Below are 12,985 nucleotides of genomic sequence, written 5' to 3'. Positions count from 1 at the left end.
AATCACAGAAATATAATTGCCACATAGGCTCAGTCTTCTACAACATCTAACCTGAATCTACCCAAGATGCCAACATACTTAGCAAGCATCTCAAGGATTGGACAGCAAGTATTTTCATATTAAACTGTTCAAAATCATGCACTTCTGAGGAAGAGGTGGGGGCTTCTGCTTCAGTGATGTTTAAACAGCAGAGTCTGAGCAGAACCTCCCAGGGTAGCTGGTGGCAAAGCAATTTCACACTTTCATTGATGCATCCCCTGTACTAGTGTTAAGAGCTAAATATCCAGTGAAGTGCAGGAAGTGTTTCTGATACCCAGAGCCATCCATTCAGAGACTACAAGTCAGCCAGTGACCTGCTATCAATGAAGCAAGAGCCTGAATCTTCTGAATACATGTGGGAAAGGACTTTGGGGAAAGCTACTTATTGATTTCTGTCAAAGATTCACCCAGACAACATAGTTACATGAATATTGATTGCCGGAGCCTGCTGGCTGAAAGGGTTCGAGCCTGATGGGGAGTGAGGATTAAGGAAAGACAGAAGAAAGAGTGAAAGCATGGACCCCAGTCCAGGGCTGAAGCAAGGCCTCAAGCCAGGACTGAAGACATGGTTTATTTCACAACATTCCTTTTATATCTTTTTACAAACAGTTTTTCCATGGACAAAGATTTTTTTTTTTTAATTTAATTTATTAGTTTTCTTTTCAGTAAATACAGGCAGTTTGGTACCATTATTTAGGCTCATCTGTGATCTACCCCCTCCCATTAGACCCTCCTTATTATTGAAAATGGGTCGTGCATTGTGGAGTTAGCCCCCAGTTATTAGTATGATAAATGTCTCTGAAAATCATGACCCAACATGTAACTCTGACATTCTTTCCGCCCCCTCTTCCGCAAGATTTCCCTGAGCCATGTTGGGTTCATTTTTGGTCTGCTTCAGTGCTGAGGTGTTGGGGGCCTCTGAGGCTCTGGCTCTCTGATTTGGTAGGAGTTGATTTTTCTCTGAATTGATCTCCTTCCCCTTTGTGCTGGTATCCAGTTCACAGGAAAACATCATCCTTGCTTATTTCGCCAGTTGTCCTTAGTTTCAGTTGGGCCCCTTCTGAGGTATGTTGGGGCAGCTCTCTTCTTAGGATCTGCATCTATCTGGAAAAGAGAAGCAGATTCTCCAACGGAGAGTGAGTTAGCACCCAGAAAATTGAGATAACACTTACTTTTTTGATAGACAGTTTGATAGGTGTAGGCCCTCTTATACCCCGTGATTGATGGTAGCTTGATATTGTAGAGTGGGCTTGTGTTTGGGTATGGTTCTGACTTGTTTCCCAGCTCCAGCTGATTTTATGAGCTTTACAAGTTACTTATCAAAAAACCAGTTTTTGCATTTCAATGATTTCTCAGTAGAAAGGACCAGCCAAATGGCAGAAGATACCTAATCTTGCTTACAGGTAGGCTGTTATGGTTATGCTAATGTCTTGCTGCCAGATGGCTTCCTGACACTGAAGATACACAATCTTACTTACAGGAAGGCTTCTATAGTTTTGGTAATGTCTTGCCGCCAGAAGCCCAGGGGTATGGATACAAGTCCAGCCAAAATGGCTCCCGACAATTGATATGGTAACCAGTTTCTATTAACCCTGGCATCCTGAAAGTTAAGCATCATTACATTTAATTTAGATTACCTCTTCATCTGTTGTTGAATGATTTTCTTCAAAAGCATGCTCTGTACAGATGAATGCTGAGGAGTTTGGTTACATAATACAAACTGGGGAGATGGCTTGGAGGTTAAAGATGCTTGCTTACAAGCTTGCTGGCTCAAGTTCATTTACCCAGAACCTAACAAAAAGCTGCAGGCAAAGTGGCACTCACATCTGTGAACTTAGTGTAGCTAAGGCACTGGGGAACATGGTGAGAAGCATCCAGAATGTGTTGGGCCAGCTAGATGAGTGCATACAGCAGCAAGATGAGCAATCCTGCCTCAAAGAATGTGGAAAGAAAGGAACAAATATCTCCACATGTGCACTGTGTCATGTGAACACATGTGAGCGCACACGCATGCACACACACATCATACACATACACACATGCATACATAGCAAATAAAAAATGAAAATTGAAAAATGTAATGTATAACTGTATATTTTATCTAGATAATATTTTGTTCTATGTCTTGATTTAACAAGTTTCTGCTGTCTGACATTTACAAAAATTGCTTTTATAATAGTATGCAACAGTCTGGAGAGATGGCTTAGTGGTTAAGCACTTGCATGTGAAGCCTAAAGACCTTGGTTCAAGGTTCAATTCCCCAGAACCCACATAAGCCAAATGTACAAGGTGGCACATGCATCTGGAGTTCATTTGCAGTGGCTGGAGGCCCTGGCGCATTCTCTCTCTCTCTCTTTCTCTCTCTCTCTCTCTCTCTCTCTTTCTCTTTCTCTCTCTTTGCCTCTTTCTCTCTGTGTCTGTCTGTCACTCTCAAATAAATAAATAAAAAGTAAAAAGTAAATAATATGCAACAATCTTCAACTTTCTAATATAAACATTATTAGCTATAAATATCATCCAGTATACTTGCATGTTATTTCATCCCATGTTGTTTTCAGTGTAATTGTACGAAAACTATTATTTTATGTTCTATAATATTAAGCAGATATAGGTCACTTGGTATGTTAAAAAGAATTAAAATTGCAAGCTAAATTCATTCAGCAATTAATTTTTGCAAAGCTACTTGAAATAACAGATTATTACTGTGACAAAATGTGTTTTTTTTTCAATAAAATTTGCTTAATAATATGTCAAAATTTGAACAAATTATATTGGAATTAATTGTTTTTCAAGAAGGCTGATAATTTTTCTTTTTTTTCAAAGTAATAGATTTTTAGAGTAATTAAAAACCAATCTTTTTCTGAGAGTCATCACAAAAATTCCTCTCATAGTGTTGAAAATTAATAATGGAGGACCAGAAAGGGTAATAAGGACTGAATATGAACAAAGTACATAATATGCATTTTTAAAAATGTCATAAGCCACATAATTTTGCTTAATATGTCAATGAAAATTTAAATAGAATACAATTATTTCCATCAAAGCATAAAAAAATGTACTAAAATTTTACCCTTTTGTGCACTTTGCATTAGCCATAACAAATAGCCTGATTTTGAATTTTTAAATAATGACACTAGATTTCCATCAGCCACTGTGGCTATAGAAACACTTATAATAAATTTTTTGTTCAGTTTAATACATTGGGAAGTGACAAATATGCATTATTGTTGCAACAACATACAAACTTAGCCCAAACTTTCCTTCAATTCAGTAAGGAGTTAAGTTGTCCAGAACTAATTTGGAGTGATGAGAGAGTCAAATAATGGGATTGTATATGTTGACATTTCTTTGAGAATTAAATACTCATGATGAGATGCAAAAGGTGAACTTTTGAGAAAGAGAGAAAAGAATTGGAAGAATTTGGCAAGAACTGGCAAGATTGACTGAAAATTGAAAATAATGTTTCAGTGAAAAAAAAATAAATAGTAAAAATAATTTTAAAATAGGTGAATTAATAAACGAAATGCATGTGATGTAAGGTGTTTAGGAAAGCAAGAAAGAACTGAATACATATTTTTATATTCTAAATTGATATTTTTCAGAAACAACATTATAAGTATAATAAAGGTAATGCTTCTCAAATTGTTGTGCTATAACCAGGATTTATGCAAAAAGAAGAGTTTATTATCATTAAATTCCATATGGTGACCTTGTTATCAAATGCTTTACCTTTTATTCTTAACTTTTTAAAGGGTGGGGGGAAAGAATCAAGAACTTACGAATTATATCATCATGAATTCTGGATCTGAAGACTCTGTGATGAGTGTGAACTATGAAAGAGTCAACTGTCCTAGATCATTATCTTATTAAATCTTAGCTAACTCCATTACATGGCCTATCAATTAAAGGAGTGAGTTGTGCTTGTAAAACACTAACTTTTGCAAAATGTCCACTTTAGCTATAGTTTCAACTTCACATTTCTAAACTTTGGTCGTTTCTTTTTTCTTTTTTTAAATTTTTTTAGTTTGTGATCATCATCTTGGTTTATTTGATTTCTCTTGCCTCAGAAACACATTACAACTTGATTCTTAACTTGACTAGACTTACTAGACTGTGGACGTTGGTATATTTAGCCTTTGGCTCTGAAATACACGATGATTCTTGGTAATATTTCTGGAAACCAAATTAATTTCCTCATTTGAAATAGCATGTCTATCATTCCTTCCTTGTAATTGTAAAAGAAAATTGTCAAATATTCTAGGGTAAATTATCTGTAAACAATTTTGACTTAATAAAAAAGTGAAAAAGCATATTATCTCAGGAGAGAAATTCATTAGAAAAATAAACATGAATGCATTTGAGGAAAATTACTGCTCATATGTTGTCTTTTTTTCTGGACTTTCTTTTACCTATTCAAAAAGAAAAGTTTATTTAAGTGATGGATGACATACAGTACATGGCATAGTTAATATATAATATATTCACAAATGAGGAAATAACTTTGATCCTTGAGAATGCACAGAAAATATGGTAAACATCATGTGTTCTGGGTATAGCTCACTGGTAGTGGGTTCACAAACCATGAATAGGTCCTTGGTGTAATCTCCAGCATGACAAATCTAAATCCAGCTGTCTCACTGCTCAGCCATGAGTTCATCAGACCTTTACCTTAGTGTTGATGGTGATAAATTAATACAAGGAGATCTTCAATCTATCAAAATATGAACAGTTTTTTCTTGCATTATGTTGGTCTCTGAAATGATGGATATAACTTATATAAAATTATTTTGATATCCCTCTTTTCCAGAGACCACGTTAGTCAAATAAATTTCCTTATTGGTAAAGAATTCTACTTTATATCTCTTCTTTTTACATGTTCAAGCTGGTCCCATTATTGATTATATACACTTCAGTAAAGAAAAAATTGGTATAACAAAATGAAAAAACATATAATGCTCATCAGCTTACTTAGTAACTACAGTTTCTACACAGAGAGAATACCAGAATCAATGCATTGAGCTGTCACAGATCCACATACTCCATCCTCTTGCCAATCAATTATCTGGATGCCCAAACATCTGAACAACTCGATCACAGAAAAGTTTTTCTGCTTGTTTTTAGGTATATACCATTGACGAATCAGGACTAAGCATCCTAGTATGGTCAGTGATCGGAAGCAGAAAAGTTGGGTGGACTTCTGGGCATGTGCCTCTCTCCAGTAACAGTGCCTTTAAAGTGGCCTTTGAAGCTGACTTGGGTGGACATGACACCATCTTCATTGCCCTTGATGACATTTCTTTCACTCCAGAGTGTGTGCATGGAGGTAAGCAATTCCTTCAGAAAAATCAGAAGAAACATCCTTTTTACATACAAGTACAGTGTACTTGGAAACATCTGAGGCATTACATCCAGCTTCAGTGCCTGGTTTCTATTCCATGACTTGGTTGTGGATATCATCAGATGGTTTTAGAAAGTTGTAAATTAAACCAGTGCTTATGACTGTGAGGTGTACAAAACTCCAAAGTGATATGCCTGCAAGTATCCAAAACTACCCAGTAAAACCCATGCATCATCATTCAGTTTGCTTAAAAGTTTGGAGAAAAAAGACTTACATAGCAAACTATGTGACATTAATACTAAACACAATTGTGCCAGAGAATATAATTCCAAATGAATATGGAAATGTTGATCGTTTAGCGCAAATACCCTTTGCCTGTAATAAGTTACTATGGCTGAAATTGTTGAAGGGTGTTGAACAGGTGAACCATCAATTGCAAACATGTCAAAAAAGAGGCAATATTCATATCATGCAGGTGAGTATGAAACAAACAATTCAAGTCTGCACTGTTAGATGTAGAATGCAATAAAATATGAACCTACTTTTATAAGCTATTTATCAAAATAGATAACAAACTATCAACCCTAAAAGAATAAAGTATATGTCTGAGAGTTGTACATGTAATTGTTGTATAATCTCTTCTTGATATTTTCTTCAGCATTTTCTATTGTGTGTGTGTGTAATGTGGTATAGTATATGTTTGGTGTGTATATGTTTGTAATATGGTATAGTACATGTGGTGTGTGTATAATGTGATGTTATACGTATTTGGTGTGGGTGTGTCATGGCGGTGAAGTACATGTGTGGTGTGTGTGGTTGTGCAGTGTGTATGTAATGTGGTATAGTACATGTGTGGTGTGCTGTGTGTGGTGTATGCATAAGGTGGTATGATACATGTGTACTGTGTGCTGCACGTATAATGTGGTACAGTACATGTGTGGTATGATGTGTGTGTGTGTAATAGGATGTAGTATATGTGTGGTGCATATGGTCTGTGTATGTAATGTGGTATAGTACATGTATGCTGTACGTGTGGTGTGTGTAAAATGTGTTGTAATACATGTGTGTGGGATGTTTGTGTGGTAATGGGATGTAGTCCATGTGTGGTGAGTATGGGTGTGTCATGTGGTGTAATATTTGTGTAGTGTGTGTGTATGTGTAAAATGTGATGCAGTACATGTGTAGTGTATATGATGTGTGTGTAATGTGGTATCTAAAAACAAGTGATTGTCTGCTTTTTGACCCCCACATGACTGGGATTACAGATGTGTGTGGCTACACTCAGATGTTTAAGTGGGCTGTGGGGAAGAATTCTAGCAGTCTCTTTGACCTCATCAGGCCTTTATGCTTGCAGAAAAAAAAAACAACAAAAAACTCTTCAAGCACTGAGTCATCTCTCCTTTCCTCTTCTGCATCTTAAACTGTTAACTTGAAACTTTGTTGCTTGTAATTGGAACAAAATTACTTTATGAAATATAGTGGCTATTTAAAGTGTGATTAGTATAATTAAGGACTACATATTTGTGTATCTGGCACTAAGGATTGAACTCCGTGCCTTGAGTATAAAAAGCTAGTATTCTTAATTTCTAAATTATATTTCAAGTTTGAAACCATTGTTTAATATTTTCCTAAAATAAAATAGTTATGGAAATGAATATGGGAAGCTACTATATAAAGGTTTACTTATGTTACTATGAATCCTATATTTTCCAGGTAGATACTCTAGTTAATAATAATCTTTCTTTTTGAAACTTTGAGAAATGTGAAAATGGATTCCTGCAGCACCTTTTCCTTGCTAGGGTAGACAGTAGACAGATCAAACCTTACAAATGATTCATTCTTTTAGTACTTCAGACATGTAACTTTTCTATCACTGTGTACCAGAAATTGCTATGCATGTAAGAATAAGTCATGTAGAATTAGTTTTACATTAGTAATTTGCTTCCAGTTGCCTTGAATTTCCAAGAAAAAGTTAACAATTTTACACAGAATTGTTAAAGTCTTTCAGAAAAATGGCAATTTTATTTAATTTTTTTAAAATTTATTTATTTGAGAGCGACAGAGAAAAATGGCAATTTTATATGCCTCAGGAATGTTTGCTATACATGGCCCTGCAGGAGTTCATCTTGACAAGAAAATAAGAAGAATAAAAAAAAAGGTCAGCCAAGGCTATATAGTGAGATCTAACCCAAGCAAGAGCTACAAAGTAAGAACCTGTTTAGTAAAGTGAGTCAAAGAAGGTAGAATGAGAGGGAAGAAGGGAGAGAGGAAGAAGGAAGGGAGGATAGGAAAGAGGACAGAAGAGAAGAGAAGAGAAGAGAAGAGAAGAGAAGAGAAGAGAAGAGAAGAGAAGAGAAGAGAAGAGAAGAGAAGAGAAGGGGGAAAGGGAAGGGGAAGGGGAAGGGGAAGGGGAAGGGGAAGGGAAAATAAAACAGAAGGAAATATTCTCCTGGATCAAGGAATGATTATTTTTTATAAAATTTAAAAATAGACCTAATTTTAATAAATTTAACTAAAAAATATGTTTTGTTGATTTTAAAATTTTCCAGAATGAATTGCATATTTCCACTGAAATAAACTTTTAAAAACATACATATTCTGAGTCTATAGAGACTGCCATGAAGAATGGTGCATAGAGCAAGAGAAACTCTTTGGATAGATTGTCCAGTATTCCTTTAGCTGGATCATCTCTCAACCCTCCAATGAGGTGGAAATCTTGTGCTCTGCAAATCGCATGCTTTGAACCTCTTTCTTCAGTAGCACAGTCTAAACAGAAACAAGCCAAGAAAACTAATTTAACTTTGACAACCTTCTCAAAACCGAATATCACGACATTCAGATTTATATATTTAAAAAAGCAGCTGCTTCTTGCATCACCAGTAGATCCTGCAGCAGTGAAGCCACAGGTAGGAAGCAAATGGTCTCTCCAGTGTAGGTCACTGTTCCACTGGCTCAGTAATCTCTTCCCCAAGTCTGTGTTATTCCAGGAGTCTCAGAAGTGATCTTAATAGAAACTTGAGTGTTTTATTTTTAGGGTGTTTTTTACGATGAGACTTTAGATGACACCATACAGGAGTGAGCCCTTTGTCTGTTACACTTCATGTCTTTATAAGAAGAGAAGAGGCCACATGCCTTTGTCAGTGGTATAGCTGGTGAAGATTTTCACTCGCTCTGTGGGTAGCCTGCTGGCTCTGTTTATGGTATGTTTATCAATACAAAAGCTTTATAGCTTTAAGAAATCCCACTGATTAAATGATTGTTTAATTTCCTGGGCTACTGGGCTATTGTTTAGGAAGTCTTTCCCACTCCCATATTGTATAGAGTTCCCCAGTTTTTTATTCCAGTTGTTTAAGAGTTTCAAGTTTATATTGTGGTCCTTGATTGATTTGGAGTTGATTTTTTTGTGCAGGTGAAAGAAATTTATCTAGTTTCATTTTTCTACGTGCGGTTGTCCAATTTGTCCAACGCCATTTGGTGAATATGCTATCTTCTCACTAGTGTACACTGTTGCCTCATTTGTCAAAAATTAAGTATCTATAGTTACTTGAGGCTGCCTCCTCAATTCTGTGTCACTAGTCTATATGTTATTATGCTAGCACCATGCTGTTTTTGCATGGCTTTGTAGTACAGTTTTAGATCAGGTATATTGATACCACCAGATGTGTTTCTATTGCTGAAGATGTTTTTGGAGATTCAAGGCCTTCTGCCATTCCATATGAATTTTGAGAATTTTTACCATTTTGAAGAATGATGGTGGGATTTTATTGGTATTGTGTTGAATCTATATGTTGGTTTTTCTGTGGAATTGCCATTTTTCCACAATATTAATTTTACCTACCCAGGAACATTGGATGTCTTTCCACCTTCTCATGTCCTCCTCATTTTCTTTCTTGAGCACTTTCTGTTTTCATTATATAGGTCTTTCACAACCTTGGGCAGTGTTACTCCAAGGTATATCTTATTTTTGTGTGTGGCTATTGAAAACAGGACGCCTTACTCATTTCTTATTCTGTATATTTGTCTTTTGCATATAGGAAGGCTACTGATTTTTGAGTGTTGATTTTATATCCTGACACTTTTCTGAAGGAATTTATCACTTTTACCAATTTTATGGTAGATCCTTTCAGGACACTTAGTAGAGGATCATGTCATCTGCAAATAGGGCTAGTTTGACTTCTTGTATTCCAATTTGTATCTCTTTATATCTTTCTCTTGTCTTGTTGCTTGGGCTAAGAATTCTAGTACTATGTTGAAGAGCAGTAGTGAGAATGGGGACCCATCTTGTTCCTGAGCTCAATGAGAACACCTTGAATCTTTAAGTATCTCATTAAGTCATTAAGTATGATTTGGGCTTTAGGTGTTTTTTTTTTTTTTTACATAGCCTTCATTAGGTTGAGATGTAAACCCTCCATACCTAGTCTCTGCAGCATTTTTATTATGAAGTGATATGGTATTTTATCAAAAGCCTTCTCTGCATCTATTGAAATAATCATGTGGTTGTTGTGTTTAAGTTTATTTATGTGGTGTATTACATTAATTGATTTCCATATGTTGAACCTCTCCTCATTCCTGGGATGAAGCCTGATTGATTGAGGTGGTTAATGTTTTTGATGTGTTGTTTAATTTGGTTTGCAAGGAATTTTTTCAGGATTTTTCATCTAAGTACATCAGGGATATAGATTCTCATTTTTTCTGTATGTAGTCTTGATATTAGGTTGATGCTAGCTTCAAAGAAGTTTGCGAGCATTCCTTGTTCTCTGATTATGTAAGAAAGCTCGGGAAAAAGTGGTTTCAGTTCTTCAAGGAAGGCTTTTGTTGAGAATCCATCCGCTCCTGGACTGTGCCTTTTGGGGAGGTTATTGATTACATTTTCAATCTTTTTGGCTATAATAGGTTTATTTAGGAGATTTATGTTTTCTGAATTTAGTTTGGGTAGGTGGTATGTTTCTAGAAATGCATCCATTTTCTCTTATTCAATTTTGTGGAGTAGAGGTTTAGAAAGTATGTTCTGGTGATTCTTCCAGTTTCACTGATGTTTGCTGTAGCCTCTCCCTTTTCATTTTCTTTTTTTTTTAAATTTGAAACTTCTCTTTTCTTTTAACAAACTCTAGATGCTTGTGCCACAACATGCATCAAACTGATGTGGGATCTGGAGAGTCAAACATGTGTTCTTAGACTTCACAGGCAAGTGCCTTAACCACTAAGCAATCTCTCCAGCCCTCTTTTCTTTTATTTGATCAAGTTAGCCAAGGGTTTATTAGTCTTGTTTATTTTTTCAAAGAATCAGTTCTTCATTTTGATGATTATCTTAATTGTTTACTTCGTTTCCAAATCATCAATTTCTGCTTCAATCTTAATTATTTCTTTCTGTCTGGAACTCTTACAATTTAATTTTTCCCAATGCCATTAGATGGATGATTAAGTTAATAACTTGAGATCTCTCTGACTTTATTATGAAGGTATTTAGTGCTATGAATTTTCCTCTTAGGACTGCCTTCACTGTGTCTCATAAATTTTGTTATGTTGTATTTTCATTTTCTTTCACTTCTATAAATTTTAAAATTTCCTGCTTTATTTATTCCATAACTCATTTATAGTTTAATAGTGTGTTGTTCAGTCTCCAGAAGCTGGTATATTTTCTGTTTTTCTTTAGTTGTTTCTCTGTTGATTTTCTGCTTGTATGATCTGTCTAGTGATAATAGTGGGGTATTAAAATCCCCTGCTATGATGGCATTTGGTTTCTGGTTTATTGTCAAGAACGTTTTGTTTTATAAAATGTGGTACACTTGTGTTTGGTGTGTATAAATTTATTATTATGATGTCCTCTTGTTGGAAATCATCACTTATTGAGTAAATATTGGCCTTCTTTGCCCATTTTTATTACTTTTTATTTGAAGTCTATTTTGATAGATATTAACATAGCCACAAGTGCTTGTTTCTTATTCCCATTTTCTTGGAAAAATCATTTTCTCTCATGTATCTATCCTTAGTGTTTATGTGTGTTTCTTGAAGAAATAGATAGGAGAGCCCATTTTTCTGATCCACTGTGTTAACTTGTATGTTTTGTTTTTCAAATATTTGCTAACAACTTCTGTGATTCTAAAAAAATCCCATGGTAATACCTTCCCTCCTTCCACTTTCCCCTTTGAAACACTACTCTTCATCATATCCCCTCCCCATCTCAATCAGTCTGCCATATGAAAAGAAAAGACTCTCTACCAAAAGTGAGAGTAGCATTAATATAAAGGTATGAACATTAAGAGTAGTGCTTACTGGGCAGTGTGATTAGCATAGTACATACATTTAGCCAGACAGCAAGACAGCAGCAGCTGTTAGATGCCAGGGCTCATAACTACCCCTGTTTTAAGTTTTCAGTATCAGGGATGTATTCCCTCCCATGGAGTGGGCCTCTGGTCCAATTAGAGGACAGTTAGTTTACACCATGATAGATATGCCACTATTGCACCTGTTGGCTCATTTGGCCTGGCTACCCAAATATAAGGCTTGCAGTGTCCACTGTTGAGTATCATCACTGGTAATTTCTCTGAACTGCATGCAGAATGGCTTCTTCAAGCTTTCTGTCAGCCTGGTCTACATGGAAGAGATTATCAGATCAGTTCCAGCAGGATTTCTCAGTGGTCTTCCAGCCCAAGTATGTGAAGTCTTCAGCAATAGGGTCTTACCATCTATTCCTGGTGGGAAACCAAGGGCCTCAGCAATAGCTTATAATGTTTTGGGGGCATCAGGGACCTCATGACCAATGACTCACTGGCACTGAAAATTTTCTAGCAATGATCTACATCACTTGAGTGTTCCATTGTCCAAACCCAGATGATTCCATACGGTTTATTTATATCCTCTTAGATTTTGATTATCCCTCCCTCCACCTTTGTTTACTCAATCTCTTCCCCTGACCTCATTTTGGGCCTTTTCACCCCCATTAATCTGTTCTTCTACTTAAATATATACAATGCCATCCTATTAACTACCCCCCCTCCCTTCTTTTCTCTTCCCTTTATATTTCTTTTCTACTTTACTGGACTTTGCTACTGAATTTTTTCCTACTCACATGGAAGTCCAATCATCTATAGCTAGGATCTACATATGAGATAGAACATGTGACGCTTGGCTTTCTGGGCCTGGGTTACCTCACTTAGTATAATCCTTTCCAGATCCACCCATTTTACTGCAAATTTCATAACTTTATTTTTCTTTATCACTAAGTAGAACTCCATTGTATAAATGTGCCATATCTTCATTATCTACTCATGAATTGAGGGAAATCTTGGATGGTTCCATTTCTCAGCTATTGTGAATTGAGTGTCAATAAACATGGTTGAGCAAGTATTTCTAAGATAATGAGATGAGTCCTTAGGATATATGCCTAGGAGTGCTATTGCTGGGTCATATGGTCAATTTATTTTTAGCTGTCTTAGGAACCTCCAAACTTATTTCCACAATGGCTGGACCAGATTGCATTCCCACCAACAGTATAGAAGGGTTCCTCTTTTTCCACATCCTCACCAGCACTTATGATCATTTGTTTTCATGATGGTAGCCAAACAGGAGTGACATGGAATCTCAATGTAGTTTTAATCTGTATTTCCC

The 12,985-nt window shown here is 35.9% G+C and overlaps 1 protein-coding gene across 1 annotated transcript in view; it reads left to right on the top strand.

The window, feature by feature from the left end:
• Malrd1 (MAM and LDL receptor class A domain containing 1) overlaps positions 1 to 12,985 on the top strand; it is a 771,085-nt gene that overhangs the window by 586,145 nt on the left and 171,955 nt on the right. The window contains exon 33 of the mRNA XM_045134762.1: positions 5,161 to 5,362. Coding sequence (XP_044990697.1) covers positions 5,161 to 5,362 — 202 coding nt within the window. The remainder of the gene's footprint in view (positions 1 to 5,160; positions 5,363 to 12,985) is intronic.

This window comes from Jaculus jaculus, chromosome 15 (genome assembly GCF_020740685.1).
Source record: "Jaculus jaculus isolate mJacJac1 chromosome 15, mJacJac1.mat.Y.cur, whole genome shotgun sequence".
Taxonomy (NCBI): Eukaryota; Metazoa; Chordata; class Mammalia; order Rodentia; family Dipodidae; genus Jaculus; species Jaculus jaculus.
The sequence above is the reverse complement of the archived record's forward strand: the minus strand, read 5'-3'. Positions and strand labels throughout refer to the sequence as shown.